The following is a 21,211-nucleotide window of genomic DNA, read 5'->3' on the forward strand; positions in this document are numbered from 1 at the left end:
TTATATCTCTGTGTGGGCTTTTGTAATGCTCTCTCGTAGATCTCTCACAGAAATCCAATAATCAGGACATTCGTTCGAGCAGACGCGCCATCTTGTCACTCCGATGAAATACAGTCTAAATATCTGCTCGTTAACTTTCCAGACCCGCTGCCTCATAAATTAGTCCTCCAGGAGAGTAGCCTTTCAAGTTTTACGATCCCAAGCTGATAACCGACCCGCGGCTTTTCCTCCCTAGACCTTATATCCTGCAGCAAAGGTCTGCCTGTCCATATCGAGTCCGATTTCTTACTGCGTCACAGAGACTCTTTTCCAAATCTTTCACAGAATAAAACCTTCAATTCATATTATTTTTTCCCTACACAGTTCATTTTTTATCTCTCTTTCAAATTAGTCGTTGAGGCGGTTCTTTAAGGGGGAGGGTTGTTAAAGTAATCACATGAAAAAGTAGCAAGTCTTTCCCCCCCCCTTTCCGTTCCGTTCCTCGTACTAAAATGTCTACCATTCTCTGATGTTATCTCTGTTCCTTCCGTCCCATTCTCAGTGGTAAAATTATTAGCAGATCAAAACAGAGACAGTTCTTTAAGGGGGGGAGGGGTTATTAAATTAATCACGTAAGAAAGTAAAAAGTCTTCCCCCCCCTTCCATTCCTTTCTGTTCCACCTACCAACCTGTCTGCGATTCTCTGATGTTATCTCTATTCCTTCCATCCCAATCTTCTTCATCTCAGTGGTAAAATAATTAGCAGATAAAAACACTCCTGACCTCTCTTGAAGCATGTGCATTTACTTTCTCCAATTGTTTCTTCTTTTTAAGCAATGCAACCAGATTCGCTCCTGAAAGTAGCTTCTGGGAGTTCCGAGCCTGTTCGAGGGCTTTCCACCCTGTGCCTCACCCCCTCCTTCAGTCGAAATCGGGGGTGATTTATGGCATCCGCGGGTGAGTACAGTGTCTTCCCCTTCCCAGGGATGATGAGGGAGACTGATTTTACTCCCCATAATCAGCCTCTAATTACCTCATACAAGCTGGATAGATGGTATTGTCGGCCATCTTCCAAGGCGCCCCTAGTGGCCCCCCAGATACGTGAGATTTCAGTAAAAACTTAGTGACACAGTACAAGTGTATAGATACAACGATGCAACAAATGTAAAGTCAGCAGACGAACCTTGAGGGAGTTTTTTGAGGGACTTTATAATTCACTTTATGATCGTTTATTATTCTTATAACAGGACCGTAGAATAATCTACCAACTAAACCTGGGGTCAGCAAACTTTTCCGCCGGTGGGCCAGATCGCCCACGTGAGCACGCACACCTGTGCACATGCGCCCACGCCCGCCGCTCTTTCCCCGCTGGCTTTCGGAGCCACGGCGGGGGGGGAGCGTCTGCAGCTTCCTGCAGCCAATAGGAAGCTGTGGCTGCGTCCTAGAAGTCAGTCCCCATGCGGAGAAACTGGAGCAGCACGCCGGTTTAGCTCCGTGCGGGGACTGACCAAGCGAGCGGTAATGGCTTCCTATCCTGCAGTCAATAGGAAGCCGTCACTGCCCACTTGGTCAGTCCGCGTGCTGAGCTAAACCACACCTCCAACCATTTTTCAAACAGGCACGTTCCTACATACGCCGCCCTGACGCCAAGGAAAGAGCAATTGGGATGGCTTTCTTCACAGAGGTGAAAGTCGGAAACGGGGAACACCTGCAGGTGCGCCTGCTTTGAAACAACTGCACCCAGGCAGGCAAGGAAACCGGAGGATATAAGAAGGTCTCCTGCGCCACCATTGATGGCTGGCAGGCCTCCACTCTGCCTGAGGCAGCAATTTCTACAGGCCTTAGATAAGAGTTGAGGGCAGTGTGCATTAAACTAACTCCTTGCGCTTTGCTTCCCCTTTGTTCCCGCCCGGGGGGCCCTGCCCTCTGCCTGCCCCTCAGAGCCAGCATGGCACACAGGGCTTTAGTGGCCACAGCCTCTTCTCGTCCTCACCTGCTTTCCAGCAGCCTCTACAACAGCCTTTCCCAACCTGTGGGTCCTCAGATGTCGTTGGACTACAACTCCCATCATCCCTGGCTAGCAAGGCCAGAGCTCAGGGATGATGGGAGTTGTAGTCCAACAACATCTGGGGACCCACAGGTTGAGAACCGCTGCTCTACAAGTTGCCCAAGGGGGAAGGCCAACAGCAGTGGACACAGAGATGCCACGGAGGGGCAACTAGAGGCCCCCTCACAGCCGCCACTATCATTGAGGACAAGCTCTGACTCATCCTCCTCCCCGAGCTCGGTGGCGGCAGCTCTGGCAAGGAAAACAGGGACATTCCGGGATTAAATCAGAAGCCGGTAGGCTTTCATAATTCTGGGACTGTCCCTGGAAAATCAGGACAAACTTGGAGGGTATGGGGTAGTGAACTTTGATTTTCATGGCACTTTCTTTGCTTTGCACCCCATCAAGTGTTTTCTTTCTCAGCGCCTTTTTCACCGGGAGATCGGCCGCCTCTGCAGCAGAGAGAACATTGTGCACACTCTCCAAGTGGCTGGTGGCATGCGAGGACTAAGCCATATGCTACAGGACCCGCTGATGGTAAGAAATTGGTGGCAAGGGCCACATTATGAAGCGGTATACAAATTAACCTAACAACGCTTTGTCTTTCAATGAGCCAGTTGAAAGGAGATTCCCTTATTCTGCTGCAATCTTATTCTCAGGTGCAGACCAGCATAGGCAGGAAGCTGCCTTAAAGAGAGTCAGGCCAATGGTCTGGCTATCTCAGGGTTGCCTATACTGGTCAGCAGCAGAAAGACTAATCTGGCACCTTAGTTGCCTTTCTGTCCACTCCCGTCTCCAGGTGTCAAGATACAACCAGAAACTGCCAGCAACCTTAAGGGAGCTCACAGAGTTGCTGAGGAGCACCAGGCCTGAACATTGGGAGACAGCGGCTGTATTGATAGGTAATTGAAAACAAAGCTCTTAAGATGAAAGGGGGGTTAGGGCATGAGCCAGAAGTGGGATTTCAGCTGGAAAACCTGGAGGCTGAGAGGCAGGGATGCAACTCCATGTGTCATGCACTGCCTGACTCTGTCCAAAGGAGAGCGCTAAAGGGAGGCTGCACCCAGAAAGTAGCTTTACTCTGCCTCTCTCCATCAGGCTTGGGGGTGCCTGACAGGCCCTAGAAAGGACTGCTGCTGCTGCCACCCAGGAGTGCCTGCCAGGAGCCTGAGGGCCCTGCCCTGCCTCTCTCCACCTGGCTTGGGGGACCTCACAGGCCCTAGAAAGGACTGCTGCTGCCACCCAGGACTGCCTGCCAGGAGCCTGAGGGCCCTGCCCTGACCTGCCTCTCTTCACCTGGCTTGGGGGGGGGGGGCTGACAGGCTTCACAAGGACTGCAGCTGCTACTCGGCAGAGAGGGCTCCTGTAAAACTAAAAATAGTTTTTAAATTATATTTTATCTGTGGCTTTTTAAATTGTGCTTTTTTGGTGTGTTCTTTTGTTTGTGTGCTTCTTTCTCTGTTGGGAGTGAGTGGGTGTTGGGTTGTGGATAGGTATAGTTTTAATCTTAAGGGGAGAGGGTCAGGGCTGCCTGGGAGTGGGCCCCAGCCAACAGAATGGCTGGGGCATGTTCCACGGGGGGGCGGGTGTCCTGGGACATCCGATCTCAGTTATCATGGGCAGCAAGAGGAGTTACGCTAAGTCCAGACCATGCCATTACTGAGGAGGCAGGTTTAGTCGTTGTTTGAATACTATCCCTGCCTCCGGGTCTGATCTTGACCAGAAGGATACTGGAATCAGCAAGGGAGACCCACGTGACTAAGGTGTTGCTGTGCAATGTCAGGAAGATCTTGTTTGGGTCCAGCCTGTTCACGAAGGAATCGGCCTCCTCAGAGAGCTGCTCCGTGTTGACAGTGGATGGGCTTGTACGTGTTGAACCTTGCTGGAAGAGGAGAAGGTAAAGTGAGGAGCAGCAAACAGCAATCACTGCAAGGTTGGCGTGTGGTTCTGGTCGCCTCGTCTTGAGAAGGATGTTGGGAAAAGTTAATTAAAGGGCAACCAAAATATCAAGGGGGTGGAGCGAATCCCCTATGAAGGAAGGTGGCTGAGGTTAGGACTTTTTGGTCAGGAGAAAAGGCAAGTAAGAGGCAGCACGATAGAAGTTTATGAAGTTTGGCATGGCACAGAGGAAGTGAAGGGAGTATCCTGTTGGGAGATGCAGGACGGGTAAAAGAAAGGTAAACCAAGGAACTCAAAGGATCCCAAACAAGCATGGCTATGGAACGTAAAGGCCATCCTGACGCAGAGGACTTTAGGCTCCTAGCCCTGTCTGTCAAATTGTCCGTCTGGTAACTATCAAAATTGGCAATTTAAAAAATGCTGCACACGGCAGAGAAGGAAGGTGGGCGATGGAAGGGTGGGGGTGTCTCCAGGCCTGCCTCCTGGCTTGTTATCTGCTGCCCGTGGGACCAGAGGCCTCAGACAGGAATCCAACTAGATGGGCTCAGGGACAGAAGGGGGTCTGCTTGGGATGGAGCAGATCCCTAATTCAATCCCTGGATGACCTACTAAATTATTATTATTATTATTATTATTATTATTATTATTATTATTACCCTTTGCAAGGCTTTCTTGGCATAGAGCTGCAGAAGAGATATCACACCACAGCCTGGTAATATCCTAAACTCATGTTGCACGGTTTATCTAAGGGAAGAATCATGCTTGAGTGTCTGAGTGTGTGCGTTGGATGCAGAGTTCAGTCCCTGGGGATCTCCAAGTGGGGCTGAGAACAGCTGCTGCCCCCCAAAACCTGGAGAGTCAGTGTCTTAATGCCTCTCTGGGAAAGTGGGAGTGATGCATAACAGAGCAAGGGAATGGACGGATTTGTTCAGAGGGGAGAGCATTTATGTTGCATGCAAATCCCCACTGGTATCTCCAAGGAGGGCTGGGAGAGACCCCCACCATGCCACCTGAAGCTCTGGAGAGCAGCAGCCAGTCAGTGTAGAGGTGGTGTGGCATAGTGGTAAGAGCAGTGTTTCTCAACCCTGGGTCCAGACAACAGCTGGGGACCCAAGTTTGAGACACACTGGATTAGAAGGTCAGTCTAGGGCCTGGGAGGCTGGGGTTCAAATTCCCGTTTCACCATGAAGCTCACTGGGTGACCTTGGGCCAATCACTATTAGGCCACAGGATGAGAAGAATGGACCGCCCCACCTCTCGGGGGGTTTTAATAAGGAACTCCGAGGCCTAGGGATGACGATCTGGGCCTCAGTGCTTTCTACAAAGGATAAAGGCATTTATTTCCAAAGGAAATTGATCCTCTGAGGCCCTTCTTCAGGTGCCTCCTCCACGAGACGTCCGGAGAGCGGCTACACAAGAACAGGCCTTTTCTGCTGTGGCTCCCTGTTTGTGAAAGGCCCTCCCCAGGAAGGCTCGCCTGGCACCTTCACTACCTATCTTTTAGGTGCCAGGTGAAAACGTTCCTCTTCAACCAAGCCTTTGGCTGAGTGATCTCAGATACCTTTCTAAATGTGCTGGGTGAGGGGGATGTTCGCTTCTTGTTTTTATTATGCATATATAGATATATATAGTAATTTTATGTAGTGATCTGCCCTGAGATCTGTGGATGAAGGGCGGTATACAAATTTTAATAATTCAGTGGTACCTCGGGTTAAGTACTTAATTCGTGCTGGAGGTCCGTTCTTAACCTGAAACTGTTCTTAACCTGAAGCACCACTTTAGCTAATGGGGCCGCCTGCTGCTGCTGCGCCGCCGGAGCACGATTTCTGTTCTCATCCTGAAGCCAAGTTCTTAACCAGAGGTACTATTTCTGGGTTAGCGGAATCTGTAACCTGAAGCTTATTTAACCCGAGGTACTACTGTAATATTAACAACAACAACAACAGCAAAAAAGCATAGATTGCTCTTCAGGAAAACTTACTCACAGGCCACCATAGATGACAGCCTTTGTCAACCTGGTGTCCTCCAGATTTTCTGGACTACAAAGTCCATCACTCTCAGCCAGCACAACGTTATGGTGCTAGGAACAGTAGTCCCAAACATCTTCCACAAAGACAAAAAGACCCAGCTTGGTGTTCTTGTACACAAGGCAGACCTTCCCATTCCCTCCACACGGGTCCAGCTCAAACACCAGGCTCCGCAAGTCTAAGTAAGGTTTCTCTGGCTGACCACTGTTACCTTTGGGGAGAAAGAAAAGGCTGAGTGAGGCAGGCAGGCATTCTCATCGGGTGCAGGGCAAGGAATACTCAAACCAGGCAGAGCTTGAGAAGCTGGGCGTCAGCGGGGCTTGTGTATAAGGTCATGGAAACTTTTGGTGGGGTAAGGGGGGCGGAGAGGAGAACCGAGGTCTCCCATGGACAAAGGGGTGAGGTGGGGCAGTACCTCCTTCATTGTCAGTGTCAGCCAGCGTAGGGGCATTGGGCAAGGCATAGACGGCCAATCCTCTGGCTTGGTTTAGCTAGGAGATGCTATTGATGGTCATGCAGCCAAGGGGCATCAGGTTGTCTGGAAGAAAGGCAGCCATTACTAAGTTGCTGGCATGGATGCCACAATTCTGTAGGAGCACAGAAGGCTCGCAGAACATGGTGCCCTTTGAAGAAGAATCTCAGCTTGCTTGCTTGCTTGCTTTTTGCTCACATTCTTCATGAACTAAAATCCATTCACTTATCTTCTGCCAATACATTTAAAATTAAATTTTTTAATAGCTTTTAGCTTCTTGAGCCAACTTACTCTCATCTACCTGGTTCAGATTAGAGATCTCACTTTTGGATGTCAAGCCTCTATCCAACCCAACAGTGGGGAAACATTCATCTGTTCAATCCCTTGAAATGCGAGCCCAGCACAAATTTACATCATCTTATCAGCTCACATTGATTCTGGCCTCTTTAGTTCCTGTACAGAAGCAGAGGAAGCTATCATAAATTTATCCAGTGCCTCAAATAAAATGGAACATGATTTCAGTGTGTTTATTTGTCATATTTATTAAGAACAAGTTGTTTATCTTATTCGAGTGTTGTTATGAAGAAAGGCATTCCAGACACCTTAGGCAGGCATGGCCAAACTTGGCCCTCCAGGTATTTTGCGAGTACAGTCCCCATCATCCCTGACCACTGGTCCTGTTAGCTAGGGATGATAGGAGTTGTAGTCCCAAAACATCTGGAGGGCCACATTTGGCCATGCCTGCCTTAGAGTATAATCCAGACACCTGTTTGCTGTTCTCCTTGCAGCTAGGACTGCAACTTAACCCTCAATATTCAGTTGTCAATCCACTGATGTTGCTGTTGGCATCTGTCTGTCTCAAGAGACAATGGAGTAATTGTGTTGATATGGATTAATTCTAACAAGCCGACAGACAATTTGTAGTGTCAGTTTTGCACATGTTGCACTAACCACATATGCATTCCCTTGGACTTTTCACTACCAGAAAATGTTGCAGTTCTAAATGGAATGTGTGACAAGAGACATGTTTCCTGGGATCCAATTCCAGCCATTTAATAGCAAGCTTTGATTTTTTTATTGAACACTGTCTGAAGGGCCTGTACGTTGTTAATGCATTTTCTGGAAATAATGTGAAATGCATAAAACACCACCCTGGTGATTAGCTGCAAATTATATGTAATTATAATGGCCTCTTTGTGATAGAGATACACTCCCACCATCACTTGAGAAACAAAGAATATTGTTACCTTCATTCTCTTTCCCTCACTCCTCCCCCCAAAAAGTCAAAATTCACTACAAACTCACTAAATGGAGCTCCTCCCCTTCCAAGCATACCAATCCCAGGCGGCCATGTCAGCAGGCCACATCAGAGAAAGGGGTAAGACAGCAAGGCCCTCCTCATAAGCTCACCTGGGACAAATTCTCATTTGGCTCTTCCCCACTCCAAACTGTCTTCTGCAATCCCCACTCCACCCAAGTCATTATATAACACAGGGTCCAGGTCAGTTGTCAGTGCAGGTCAGTAGTCACTGCTAAAGACCCCCTTGGGGGAAGGTGGTGCAGGAAGAGTTACGTGCACCAAGAATATGACCATATGGAGTTATCGTAAGCTGCTCATCCAGCTCTTTTAAGCTGGAGATGCAAGATGTGTGCCCCCCTTAGAGCCTTGAAGATGTTAGAATCAGAACTGCAGAGCTGGAAGGAATCCTAAGGGTCATCTAGCCCAGCCCCCTGAAATGAAGGTGGTCCTTATGAGGATCAAACCTGCAAGCTTAGCATTATCAGCACCACACTCTAACCAAGGTAACTAGTGCAGGATGGCAGCCTTTTGTAGAACTGCGATAGGAGGTCTCCAAGATCCAACTCACTTTGCCTCTGGGAGCCTGGAGGTCTGAGCCTCCATTTCTAGCTCTATACAGAAGTATGACAATATCCTGCTGGAGTGGGACGTCTAATTCTGGTGCCAAGGATGGAAAGGACGCTAGGAGGGAGTGACGAATAGGCTATGGGTCTGTTTTGCAGGGTCACTTGGTGAAGCGGGGAAGCTATGGAGGCAGACAATATAAACAGGACAGGTCCCCCAAGACATACAGAAACCTCAAGGGCCATGCAATATACGTCTCCCCACCACCAGCCCCGTCTTCCCCATGACGGCAGCCAGCAAAGTTACTGAAACTTCCATCAAAGGGAACCACAAACAAAAGCTGGAATCAGCTGCAGCAGCTCAGAGTTGACGGGGGAAGCCGGGAAGCCCCGAGTTCAAGTCTCCCTTCAGCGCGACTATTAGGGTTGCTACGCTGAGCACTGAATGGAGACTTCGAAGGAGCTATAGGGGAATTTAACTAATGGCAACAGCATTTGTACTAGAACACGAAGCAGCCCTGTTTAGCACTCGCTCTTTCCCTCAAGCGACGCTTCCCGGCCCCTCACAACAGCCCTGCAGAGTAGGGCGAGGGGCGAGAGAGAGAGAGGCTGGCAGGCCAAGGTCACCCCGCCCTGGGAGTGGGGGCTTCCCCCGTAACCCCCGGGCCTGGCTCCCCACGCGGCAGGGCGTCTTTCCTGAGGCAACGGAGGCGGCTCTCTGCACATGCTCAGGAACCACGGCAGCCTTTGCCACCTTTTATCATCGGCCCGCCGTCAAATTATCCTTCCCCCCCCCCCCCGCTTTTCCTTCTCCTCCCGACACTTCCCACCCGACAACGCCGCGAGCCCCTCCTGAGGTAAAGAGACGGTCCTTACTCCTACGAGCAGCCACAACCGCCGCCTTGAAGCAACCGCCAATACCAACGTCTCTCCGCCCAGCCACGCCCCCCGCGCCCGACTCTCGGCTCCCATTGGCTGACGGCGACCGGGGTTCGCCCAAATACGGAGTCGGAGGAGCCGGCCAATGGGGAGGACTCGAAACGGGAGGGGGGAGGAAAGGGTCGAGGAGGAGGTGGAGCCGGCTCTCCCATTGCCTTCTGGGAGTCGTAGTGCCGGCTCTCCATTCCTTTCCCCCTACAGAACGGCCGCCGAATGGAACTCAATGAAACGGAGGACCGCGTTTCCCCAAAAGCACCGCGGCGCGGCGTCTGAGCTACGGGATGCGAGAAGAGGCAAAAGACGTTAATCCAGTGATCTCCCACCCGTTTGGCTGCGCGTACAGGTGTACAGGTGCAGGTGGTCAGGGACTGATGCGGGAGGGAGGAGGAAGAGGATGGAGGAGAAGGCCCTGCGCAGCGTGAGCAGCTCCAGCAGCACCAAGCCCTACCTGGAGAAGCTCACCCTGGGGGTGACCCGCATCCTAGGTAAGGTGGAGGTGGCATCCCTGGTTGCCATGGAAACGGCCAAGGGATGGAGCCGCAAAGAGCCTTTCTTCCCTCTCTTGCTCCTTGCATGGCGCTTCCTCCCCCCTCACAACAGCCCTGTGAGGGAGGCCAGGCTGAGAGGCAGGGACCGCCTGCCCACCACACCAAATTTCTAAATTCCTTTTTATCTTTTTCCAGGTTATCTTTAAATATATTAACATTCTTAGTTGTCAACCTGTTCCCAAATATTTAACCTTTTGATGTATATTTGTCTGTTTCATCTTTTGTAACTCCTTTTTATCCTGCTCCGTAACAGTTTTCACTAAGAGCTTGGTCTTGTTTTTATTCAGTTTTAAACCCGATACCTGTCCAAATTCCTGTTTTTTCCCTAATACTTTCGGTAATGAATTTTTAGGATTTTCAACTGTTATTGCAAGGTCATCCGCAAATGCTTTCAATTTATATGCTTTATTTCCTACTTTTATTCTTCTGACGGTTTCTTTTGCTCTTATATTCCTCACCGGGACCTCTAGAATAAACTAAAATAAACAATAATGATGATAAGGGGCAACCTTATCTTGTTTCTTTCAATATCTTACACTTTTCAGTAATAGCATGTTGTTGTTGTTTAGTCGTTCAGTCGTGTCCGACTCTTCGTGACCCCATGGACCAAAGCACGCCAGGCACTGGCGTGTAATAGCATAGTCCACAATTAATCTTGCTTGTTGTTCTGAATAGATAGCATCTAAGGTAAAGGTAAAGGGACCCCTGACCGTTAGGTCCAGTCGCGGACGACTCTGGGGTTGCGGCGCTCATCTCGCTTTATTGGCTGAGGGAGCCGGCGTACAGCTTCCGGGTCATGTGGCCAGCATGACTAAGCTGCTTCTAGCAAACCAGAGCAGCGCACGGAAACGCCATTTACCTTCCCACTGGAGCGGTACCTATTTATCTACTTGCACTTTGATGTGCTTTCGAACTGCTAGGTTGGCAGGAGCAGGGACCGAGCAACAGGAGCTCACCCCGTCGCGGGGATTCGAACCGCTGACCTTCTGATCAGCAAGTCCTAGGCTCTGTGGTTTAACCCACAGCGCCACCTGCGTCCCAGATAGCATCTACTCCCCTTCTAAACATCTCCCCGAACTTCATCTTTCTAGTACCTTATTCATAAATGCCTAAGATATATTATCAAATGCCTTTCAGCGTCAATGCACATCAAGGCAACTTGTTTTTCATTTCTCACTTCCAGGTACTCTATAACATCAGTTATATTCCTTATGTTGTCCTTCATCTGATGTCCTGGAAGGAATCCGGCTTGATCATGATGTACTATTTCTGATGAATTCATTCTCTTTGCAAATATGTTTGCAAATATTTTGTAATCGTTTAATAACGAGATCTGCCTATACTTCCTAATGAATAATAAATCTGCTTCAAGCTTCGGGATTAATGTAATAAAAGCCTCTTTTAATGTCTCTGGTACCTTACCTACATTTAGAATTTCATTCATTACATTTTGCTATGGTTGTGCCAGAGAATTCAGGGGGGGGGGGGTTTGTAATATTTTGCTGTCAGGCTATCAGGTCCTGGTGATTTCCCTGCCTTTGCTTTATTACATAATTGCGTCCAAAACCTCAGAGACATTTATTGGAGCATTTAACAAAGCTAATTTTCCTATTGGAATTTGTGGTAATTTATTTTGTCGTAAATATCCTTCGATTTCAGGGTTTTTTCCCCAGACCAGCTCGGATTAGGTCTGTAAAATATTTTACAAATTGTTTTCTAATGTCTCTCAGATTATCAATAATCTTTCCTTCTACATTTAATTTATTTATTGAATTTTTTGCCTGTTTTTTATTTAATTGCCATGCCAAAAACTTCCCTGGTTTGTTGGCATGTTCAAAATTCTTCTGTTTCATCCTTTTTATTTTCCACTCCACTTCTTGATTTATTATAATTGAATATACGGTCTGCAAATAAAAACATCCTGAAGGTCCCAGGCCTCAGAGAGGTTAGGCTGGCCTCAACTAGAGCCAGGGCTTTCTCGGCTGTGGCACCAATCTGGTGGAACACTCTGTCACAAGAGACTAGGGCCCTGCGGGACTTCACATCTTTCCGCAGGGCCTGTAAAACAGAGCTGTTCCACCAGGCCTTTGGTCAGGGCGCAGCCTGACCCCCTCCTCTGGCAATCTGCACAGGGTCTTGCCTGCTGGTTGCCATCAATTTGTTTTGATTGATTTTATGGTGGAAAGTTTTTAGAATGTTGGGTTGTTTGGCTTGTTGTTAGCCGCCCTGAGCCCAGCTTTGGCTGGGGAGGGCGGGGTATAAATAAAATTTATTATTATTATTATTATTATTATTATTATTATTATTATTATTATAACTGCTTGCTTTGCTGTTTCCTTTCCTGGTTTACTAATTAGCTCTTTTTCATTCCTAATCAATTCTTCCAAGATCTCCTTTTTCTTACCTTCCCTAATCTTTTTTTCTTTGGAGCATAAATTCCAATTACTATAATCTCACTTTGTGATGTGATTTGTACCACTATCATCTTCCCTTATCATTCTTAAATACTTGTTTCAGGTCTAACATAGATATAATGTATAATACCACTCTTCTTTTCTTTGTTTTATCAAGCGTTATAAATTCCATTCCAAATTTTTATTTATCAATACTTTTCTATGTCTTTCAGCCACACAAGTTTCTTGTAGGCAAACTATATCCAAATTTTGTTTTAATATTACATGTTTAATTTTATTCCTTTTTGTTTTAGTATCTAAACCATTTACATTCCAAGTTAATATCTTAAGATCAGCCATTCTGATATTTATCTTTTAATTCGAATCTTGTATCTCTCTTAATTCTTCTTGAATACCTGTAATATATTCGGACGTTTCCTCTTACTCACCTCCTGTTGCTCCCTGTTCCCCTACCATTGATTTAGCTATTCCTAAGGTTTAGCTTTTCCTAACTTTTAGATCTCCTCCAAAACTTCTGTGCCTCATCCACATCTCTGCATCTCTGTTTCTTATTTTTGTATGTAAAAGAAATTCCTTCTCAGACTTCCCATCTATAAAGTATTTTATCGTTTCTCGGGGCGTCTGTTAGAAATTTATAATTTGTGCATTTTTTAAGAAGGTGGGCTGGAATTTCCTTCAGAATGATAATATTATTTCCTCTAATTTGTAATCTGTTTTGGTAGTTGGTTTGTATTATTCTGTCTTTAATTGATCTTGAATTAAAAATCACCAAACAGTCTCCTGGCAATTTCCTAATCTTTGCAAAATTGGATTTAACATGATAGATCTTGTCAATTGAACCATCCAGCTCCCCCTCCTATGTTCCTAACCATTCAGACAATGTGTTAAATACTCTTTTACATTCTCCTCCTCTTCCTCTGGGACTCCTCTAAAAAGTAAAATCATCTCCCGCTGCTTAAATCATTACCCCACTCTTACCATCCCAGGCCGCCCACATTGTTCTTTCTTTTATCAGATCAAAATGATCAGACAACAGCAAAGGTGGCTAGGTTTATCAAGGGTGCTATGAGATTAAGGGCCACTATCTGAATGATAATCTTGGTCATTTGATTGCCCTTTTTACCCATTGCTGTCTTTTTATTTGTACATATTGCTTGTTTTTTCTTGCTATGACCGTTGGCTAATGTGAATAAAGTTTATCTATCTATCTATCTGCCGCTGCTTCATTTCCAAAACCGCTATTGCATCCCAGCTTGCTTCCTGAGTGACACAGACAGGTATGAGATTAAGATTAAAACTGGCCAGGAAAACACAAGGGTGTTTCAAAGAGGAACTGTTTCAATCAATCAACCAACCAACCAATCAAGAGGTCTTAAGAGTCCTGAATATTCTGAACCTTAATTTGGAGCAGACTGACAATGTATAGTCAAATAGACAGATATTACTGAAAATGACTGAAGCATGTAGCTGTCTCAAGACCCCTTCCCAGCCCCAAATGTCTTCTTTTCCTTTTTTTCTTGGAGGAAGGTCCCCCTGCCCATTAGGCTATACTCTGTGTATGCAGGCATGTGTAAGGGATCCTACCTTTCTGAGTGTGATCAGCTCTCCATTGGATGGAGGGGACAGGGGAGAGAAAATGATCATATAAAAACAATGGCATTTGGAAAGGGAAAAGTTGAAGCGAAAAGGTTGATTCCTAGAGAGAAAGGCAGACCACACAGAAAGCAATGTCTAGAATCTTCATTAAGTTCTCTACAAGTGCTCTCAATTCAAATGGAAGCCCAGCTGCCCTGCAGCTGCTCTTTATGGCACTAGGAAAGCAAGGAGCACTGCTCCTGCTTGCCTGCCTTTTCTGAAGACCTCCTTCTGGGCATGCCAATTCTCGGTCTCACTGCCTTGCCATGTTGTTTTTTAGCATGGACAGGAGATGTTGGCTGGGTACAATCTTTGGATTGATCCGACCACCGCAGCGTCTAAATAGCTCCTCGCTGGCCGCCACCGCAGCATTTGACACAGCCACATCCAAGTCACCCTGAAGGTCCAGGAGAGCTGCAATGGAAGAAGGAACATGAGAACCACAGCAGAGTCCTCCTGGATCAGGCCAATGTCCTGTGTCCTGTTCTCACAATGGACAACCAGGTGCGCCCACAGGAAACCCATAAGTGGGACCTGAGCAGAAGAGCCCGGTTCCCTCCTGTGGTTTCCCGTAACTGGTGCTCAGAAGCATTTCTGCCTCCAACTGTGGAGGCAGAGCAGAGCCATTGTGGCAAGGAGCCATTGATAACCTCTCCTCCACTCATCTCTCAAAGCCATCCAAGTTGGTGGCCATCGCTCTCTCCTCTTGTAAGCTGGTTATAAATCACATAGAGATACTTAAAGAGATAAATTCAAAAGAGGGACAGGGCTACATCTTGCCAGGAGCAAATGCCCCTCATGATAAGGACAGAAGGAGCTGCCTGGAACAGAGTTAGGCCCATTGAGTTGCCGAGCTCAGTATTGTAGTATTGTTTACGTGGAAGAGGTTTCCAGGACTGGCCGTTTTTTAATGCGGAGATGAGGGGAATTGACACACACGGAACCCCCCCCCCCCACTTACCATTGGCTCTGCTGGCTCTGGCTGATGGGAGTTGTAGTCCAACAAGATCTGGAGGGGGCTGATGTACAGGACAGGAGAATTGCAAAGCAATGGGGTTGCAATGGCAAAGAAAAGCAGCCTGGGAAGTGAACTGGGCTCCCTGGGTAACACGTGCCATTTTAGGGAGTGAAATATGTTTAAAATATGTTTTTGGGTGTGAGGAATTAAAATCTGCTATTATTTTTGTGACTGAACAACATTTAGAATGGTAAGTCTATGTCTGATGAAGAAGCAGAAAAAACTGCTTTCGGAAAAACCCAAGAATTTTAACTTCTGAAAATGTAAAGTAATTACATTAATACTGAAATAAAAATAGCTGCAAATCCTTAGCAATCATTTTTAATGATTTCTATGCAATTTTACACACATTCACTTACCAAGCAAAACTAAACCATATTCATTTCACCCAAACATCATTTGAATTCCCAAGTTATGTTACAATTTTTTAGCGCCCCTCACTTTCTGAATTTGAAAGCTGAAAAATTCAGCACGCCCTACTGTGACAATTCATTTCGCCTTGGCATTGCTAGGTAAATTAATGCCAGGTGTTAGAGAGAGAAACAAACACTGTTTCTGTTGAAGTCCAAGTGCACAGAAACAAAACTTTTGTTGTTAGGTCTAATCCAACTATATTATACTTTGCCAATGCAATTTCTTGCCCAGCACAAACTCGACAGATTTCCCGTCATGTTAGTGGCTAGAAGAACATGGGAATCACAATCCAGAAGGGAAAGGAGACTGCAGGGGCTGATAGTAACTAAAGTGAGATAATCTGGGATTAATGAGATTGGAAAAAGTAGTCCTGTGATGAAAATATCCCTGCAAGTAAAAGAGCCGGTTTGATCCTTACTCACCCAGATAAATGTCATCAATTTGCTTGGTGCTCACCAAATCGGGTTTCATATACTGTGCATTGCACGCTAGACAGATCAATAGAAAATGATCAGTTCCTGCATTTGATACTTTGTCCAGCTTAAAAACATTCATCAGACCTGAGGCACAGAGGCTGCTGGTACTCTATAGAAGGGGCTAACAACTTCTGGATCACTTTAACAATTTGCTGGTTTAATCGTAGGAAGCTGACTGAAGCTGGGTCAAAGCATTGGTCTGTCCAGCTCACGACTGTCTACACCGGCTGACAGGGGCTCTTCAGGATTCCATACAGGGGAAATAGTATGGCGTAGTGGAGGCTACTGGGGGGATTGCACCAGGCACAAAAAGGTTGAGGGGGGCATCTCTGTTTTAATGCAGGCAATCCTCGTTTTGCGTGGGAGTTATGTTCCAGACCCCCACACACGTTGGTGGAGGCCACGTAAAGCATTCCACCCCACCCTTGTGTGCCCTGCCGTACCCCACCCCCATTCGACCCTTGCTTTGCCCTTTTAGTGACATCTTAATGATGTTTTGGTGACGTTTTCAGGCCACTTCCAGTGTGCATGGTGCACCAATTGCAACAAACCAGTCGCTGCCTGTATTTAAAAGTGGTAACCCACCTTGGGGCATGGGTTGGGTAAACAACAACAACAACAGAGAAGAGCCTGACTTTCTGGGTGCAGCCTCCCTTTAGCGCTCTCCTTTGGACAGAGTCAGGCAGTTCATGACACATGGAGTTGCATCCCTGCCTCTCAGCCTCCAGGTTTCCCAGCTGAAATCCCACTTCTGGCTCATGCCCTGAAACCCTCTTTCCTCTCAAGAGCCTTGTTTTCATTTACCTATCAATATGGTCGCCGCCTCGCGATGTGCAGGGTTCCTGCTCTTTAGGTATTCCATCATCTGCGTGAGCATGTCCGGCAACCTCTGCCTGTATCTCCACAACTGGTGCGGGGAGGGGGGAGTGGACAGGAAGGCAACCGAGGTGCCAGATTAGTCTTTTGTAAAACTCCAGCTTCTTCACGCATTTCTATCCCTCGTGGTGGCCAAACAATACTTGAAAAGTATAACCTAATTATTTCCGAATTGGCCACCCACAGTAATACTACTGACTTTATATTAATACAGAATCATACTCATTGCCCAAGTATTAAGAGCACAGAAAATTTTAGTTGGTTTAGTTGGCAGAACTATGGAGGCAGAGCAGAGCCATCAGAGCAGAGCCACCCTCCATGAATTTGTCCAGTCTTATTTTAAAGCCATCCAAGCTAGTGGCCAGCTGTGCGTCTTGTGGCATTGAGTTCCATAGCATAACTCTGGATGTGACAGTGTTGCTGGGCCTCTGTTTGCGGCTGTGCTACATATAGATAATAGTGACAAAATGTCTTAGAAGACATCTGTGATGGAGAAGGCAAGGGCAAGCCGGTGGCTGCGGCCAGCTGATGCCACAGATACAGACACAGGGAGATGAGAAGCAGATACTGCAGCCACATACCCTCCAACATTTCTCTGATGAAAATAGGGACGTACCAATCCATAATGATAATTTTACTATTTATACCCCACCCACCTTAGTGGGTTGCCCCAGCCACTTTGGGCACCTTTCAACACACATAAAACCATAATAAAACAATAAACGTTAAAAAAACTTCCCTATACAGGATTGCCTTCAGATGCCTCAGAGGTAGGATAACTCCATACCCTCCATCATTTCTCCAATGAAAATAGGGACATCCTAAGGAAAAGTGGGACATTCCGGGCTCAAACCAGAAACCAGCATGGCTTCTCTAAAACAAGGACGTCCCTGGAGAATAGGGACACTTGGAGGGTCTGCAGCCACAGCTAATCCAGGGAGATGCACATCAATACACCACAATGGCATAAAACTGGGGGGTTAATTTAGCAGAGGGAGAGAGGAAGGAGCAGCTGGGAGTGCTGCAGCTGTTGCACACAATCTTTCTAAGAAAAATCAACACACACACACCCCATACACCATTTCTCAAGAGTCTATTTTGCAGAATTTCATCTAGATATTCTTCCACTTTCTCACCCAAGCCGTGATCTGGGGCATTGCGGTGGATACAAAATAGTAGCCAGGCAGTAGAATAAAATAAGCCTGCCACTCCCAGTGCCCACACCAAACACACACAGTTTGGGAGGAAAGTAAGTGAGTCCCAAACTTAAGAAATGGTGAGGAAATTTCTTCTCCTCTGAAGGAAACTGGTGAAAGAGTCTGGGGGGAAGAGTTGACCATGTTAATTTTACTCACAATGTACTTGCAGATAACTGAGAATCTGTAGTAGAGTCTGTCTTGCTGCACAGACTCAAAGATGTCAAAGGGCAGCTCCCCCAGTTTCAGGAAGGTGACAATGGTGTTAAGGACAAATCGACACTCCTAGAATTGAAAGGAGGGGTGACATTTTACTTCACATCAAGCCTTAGGCTTGCAGCAGCTTTGAAAATATACATATCTGCATTGAGGCCGCAATGCAAATAAAATGCAGACAGTAATCCAGATAGAGTTAAAAACACAACTAGCCCACTGGGAATTAAACCCTGAGAGCTCACCTTGGTTTTTAACAAGCATCAAAACGCCACTAATGTTGGGGCTCACCTGCACTCAGAAGGGAAGTGCTTCCATAGAGGAGCCACCCTGAAAAAGACCCTCCCTCTGGTTACTGGCTGCTAAATGAACCTCCACCAGGCCGGCCTAGTCAGCTGATCACAGTGACAGCAGAGGTGTCAAGGCTTAGCTTCCAAACCCAAAAACTCAAACCTTGATGTTTCAAATAGTGTCGAATGACCAGGTTTTGAAACCAACCCTGCAGGGCTTCCACTCCTTAAAGCTAAACAGCGTGGATCACAAGACTTCCAGAACCGACTTCCTTGGAAGGTGGTGGCCTCTCTTTCACGGAAGGTTTTTAAGCAGAGATTGGAGGACCATCTGTCAAGGATGCTTGAGTTGAGATTCCTGCATTGCAGGGGTTGAACTAGAGGACCCTGGGATCCCTTCCAACTCTGATTCTGTGGTTCGATGACTCTGACGGTTCCAACCTTTTGCAGAGCAATCCCAACCACAGCATGGTATCTGCAGAACAAGTGACTTGAGTAAGGAGAAAGGGGGGGGGGAGACCCCAGGATCTCTAACTCTTCTGACCCGGACAGAAAAATCCCTTTTTAACCTCAGGTATGGTGATGACTCAGACCCCAAGCACAATCAAGGCCCACCCATTCAAGACCAGTCCACGCATTACTTGATCTGTGGGGCACCGGTGATGATTCTCCAAGCCCTGCTGCAACACGCAGAGCAACGCTCCTCGTGTTGAAATTCCCAGGAAAGGGGAGAGTTCCTCAGCTGCAACAGATGCTTCGAGGACCACCCAGCATTGGTATCGTAAGGGGTTTCCACAGGCAGAGAAACATTGCTCTGCGTTCCAGCTGCGTGCGACAGTTGCCAGGGAGAAGGAGTTTGCCAAAGGGGCCAGGCGATGCCCAGACTGGCCCTTCCAGCCTCAACTCACCTCTCCGCTCACAGGGTCGGTCAGCTGGATTATCAGGGGGACGAGGCTCCTGATGACGATGTCCTCCACCCTGTTTCTGTGCTCTTCCTTCACGCCCCTCAACAGCATCCCGAAAAGAACGATGGAGCTGAGCCTGAGCTCATTGTCCTCCTGAGGAGAGAGAGGAGGAGAACGCCAGTCAGTCCCAAGTGCTGTGCAGGGCAAACCCGTCTCACAGGTTTCAGGGAGTTTAGCTGAGCAAACGCTTCTCGTTCACTGTGGGTCTGGTTGTTTGAGGGTGTTAGCTGGGCCCACACACAGGGGACCAACCCCGGGGGCCTTTGCCCACCACCGTCAAGGAGCTTAACGGACTGAGTTCATCCTGGTGCATCTAAAGTTCTGCCAGCATCACCTGCTGGCAGACAGAGTCACCTGAAGTGCAGGTGAAGCAAGAAGTCTTGCAGATTAGGCCGGTGGGATCACTTGTGGGGGGGTGAAAGAGGGGGGCCTGAGGTATAAATGCGGCGTGCGTGCGGCACATGACGTGGCATGTGTGCATGACATGCGCATGTTGCACAGCGCCAGCCCCCTCAATCGTGGGGGCAAGCTGGCACAGCTGGTGTTCTGAATTTCACTGTGTTATTATCTTCAATTTTCCCCATAAGTCTTTATTAAGGCTTTTCCATAATATAAGGAAAGAAACTGATCTAAATAAAAGAGAAAGCGAAACAGAAATGCAGAGGCTTCTCTCAAGGGCAGCTCTTAACCCTTGTCTCACCAGGAAAGAGGTCAACCCTCCCAGCCTCGTCCCTTCCCTGTCTCTCACTCAGGGTCCGTCACCAACAAGCCATCACCTTCCTTGGAGCCCAACATGGGCGTAGCCAGGATTTATGTAGGTGGGGCAGTATTTATGTTGGGGAGGGGGTGTGTGGCAGAAGAACCAAGCTATCTGTGATGCGATTGGTCAGTGAATTAAGTATTTTTATTTATTTACTTGATTGAAGGGGAAGTTGCCCCCCTCCCCCATTGACCATGCCCAAAGAGCCCAAGAATCAATGGCCCTGAGCAGAGGACACCAAGGAAAACAAAAGGAAAAGACAGAAGAAGATGGAAGGAAGGAAGGAAAGGAGATAAAAAGGAATTTCGATTTTGTGTTATCATCTTCCTTAGTGGATCGTGCAAACCTCTATTCTGAATACAGTGGTAACTTGGTTCTCAAACAACTTGGTACTCAAATGCCTTGGTTCCCAAATGCCAAAAACTTGGAAGTATAAGTGTCCAGTTTTTGAACGTTTTTCGGAAGCCGAACATCCGATGCGGCTGTCGGCTATTTTTTTCAGGGCGCTTGCACGAATCAGAAGCCACGCCATGGTTTTCGAACATTTCAGAAGTCAAATGGACTTCCAGAACGGATTAAAGTTCGAGAACCAAGGTACCACTGTATTTGGCGCTTTTGTTTTTACTATTTATTTTGCATTTTTGTTTTGGAGGCTTTTTTGGTTAGTTTTTGTGACTGTGTGGAACCCAGTTCAGCTACTGATAGATTGATGGTGTGACTGTGGAAATGGATAAAAGTCCCCCATCCAAACAATGACTATCATCAGTGCAGGTAAGAAAAAAAAATATTTTAATTTTTATCATCTACAATACTGTCTTATTTATTTTTTAGTACGGTACATTGATTATTGCTTTCATTTTATGGATCAGTGGTCTTGTTAGAGAGTAAAATTCATGTTAACTTGCTGTTTTAGGGGTTGTTTTTAAAAGTCTGGAATGGATTAATCCATTTTGCATTACTTTCTATGGGAAAGCGCACCTTGGTTTTGAAACGCTTTAGTTTTGGAACCGACTACGGAACGGATTAAGTTTGAGAACCAAGGTACCACTGTGATTCTTTTCATAGCGTCGGGGGCACTGGGGATGAGGCTATGGAACCAAAGGGGCAGCCCCCCCCCCCCAAATGTTTGGGAAGCACCAGGGCATGATGAAGCCCATTTCGAGTAGGCTTGTTGACTTAC

At 47.1% G+C, this 21,211-nt stretch overlaps 3 protein-coding genes and 1 long non-coding RNA gene across 8 annotated transcripts in view; 1 reads left to right on the forward strand and 3 right to left on the reverse strand.

Annotated features, from left to right (window-relative positions):
• The window catches only part of KIAA1328, a 228,162-nt gene extending 218,888 nt beyond the window's left edge, over positions 1 to 9,274 (reverse strand). Inside the window, exon 1 of the mRNA XM_083402910.1 lies at positions 9,164 to 9,274. Within this exon, the coding sequence (XP_083259036.1) occupies positions 9,164 to 9,259 (96 nt within the window). The 5' untranslated portion in view covers positions 9,260 to 9,274. The remainder of the gene's footprint in view (positions 1 to 9,163) is intronic.
• Positions 1 to 21,211, reverse strand: part of TPGS2 (tubulin polyglutamylase complex subunit 2) — a 77,241-nt gene that overhangs the window by 969 nt on the left and 55,061 nt on the right. Inside the window, exons 5-7 of one of the 2 annotated variants that reach the window (XR_014502800.1) lie at positions 6,050 to 6,163; positions 3,323 to 3,904; positions 1,081 to 3,221 (exon numbers count right to left, since the gene is read on the reverse strand). The gene's annotated coding sequence lies outside the window, so the exon portion shown is untranslated. Of the gene's footprint in view, positions 1 to 1,080; positions 3,905 to 6,049; positions 6,164 to 21,211 lie in introns of both variants that reach the window. The other variant, XR_014502801.1, reaches the window with a different exon arrangement.
• Positions 9,401 to 11,068, forward strand: LOC310659581. The gene is made up of 2 exons (XR_014502824.1): positions 9,401 to 9,711; positions 10,958 to 11,068. It is a non-coding gene; the product is annotated as an uncharacterized lncRNA (long non-coding RNA).
• LOC310659369 (maestro heat-like repeat family member 5) overlaps positions 13,692 to 21,211 on the reverse strand; it is a 34,984-nt gene continuing 27,464 nt past the window's right edge. For all 4 annotated transcript variants that reach the window (XM_083402692.1, XM_083402691.1, XM_083402694.1 and 1 more), the window contains exons 23-27: positions 19,215 to 19,364; positions 17,963 to 18,088; positions 16,536 to 16,638; positions 15,678 to 15,743; positions 13,692 to 14,237 (exon numbers count right to left, since the gene is read on the reverse strand). In XM_083402692.1, the coding sequence (XP_083258818.1) occupies positions 14,077 to 14,237; positions 15,678 to 15,743; positions 16,536 to 16,638; positions 17,963 to 18,088; positions 19,215 to 19,364 (606 nt within the window). In that variant the 3' untranslated portion in view covers positions 13,692 to 14,076. The remainder of the gene's footprint in view (positions 14,238 to 15,677; positions 15,744 to 16,535; positions 16,639 to 17,962; positions 18,089 to 19,214; positions 19,365 to 21,211) is intronic.

Source organism: Podarcis tiliguerta (assembly GCF_965153285.1).
Source record: "Podarcis tiliguerta genome assembly, chromosome: 11".
Taxonomy (NCBI): Eukaryota; Metazoa; Chordata; class Lepidosauria; order Squamata; family Lacertidae; genus Podarcis; species Podarcis tiliguerta.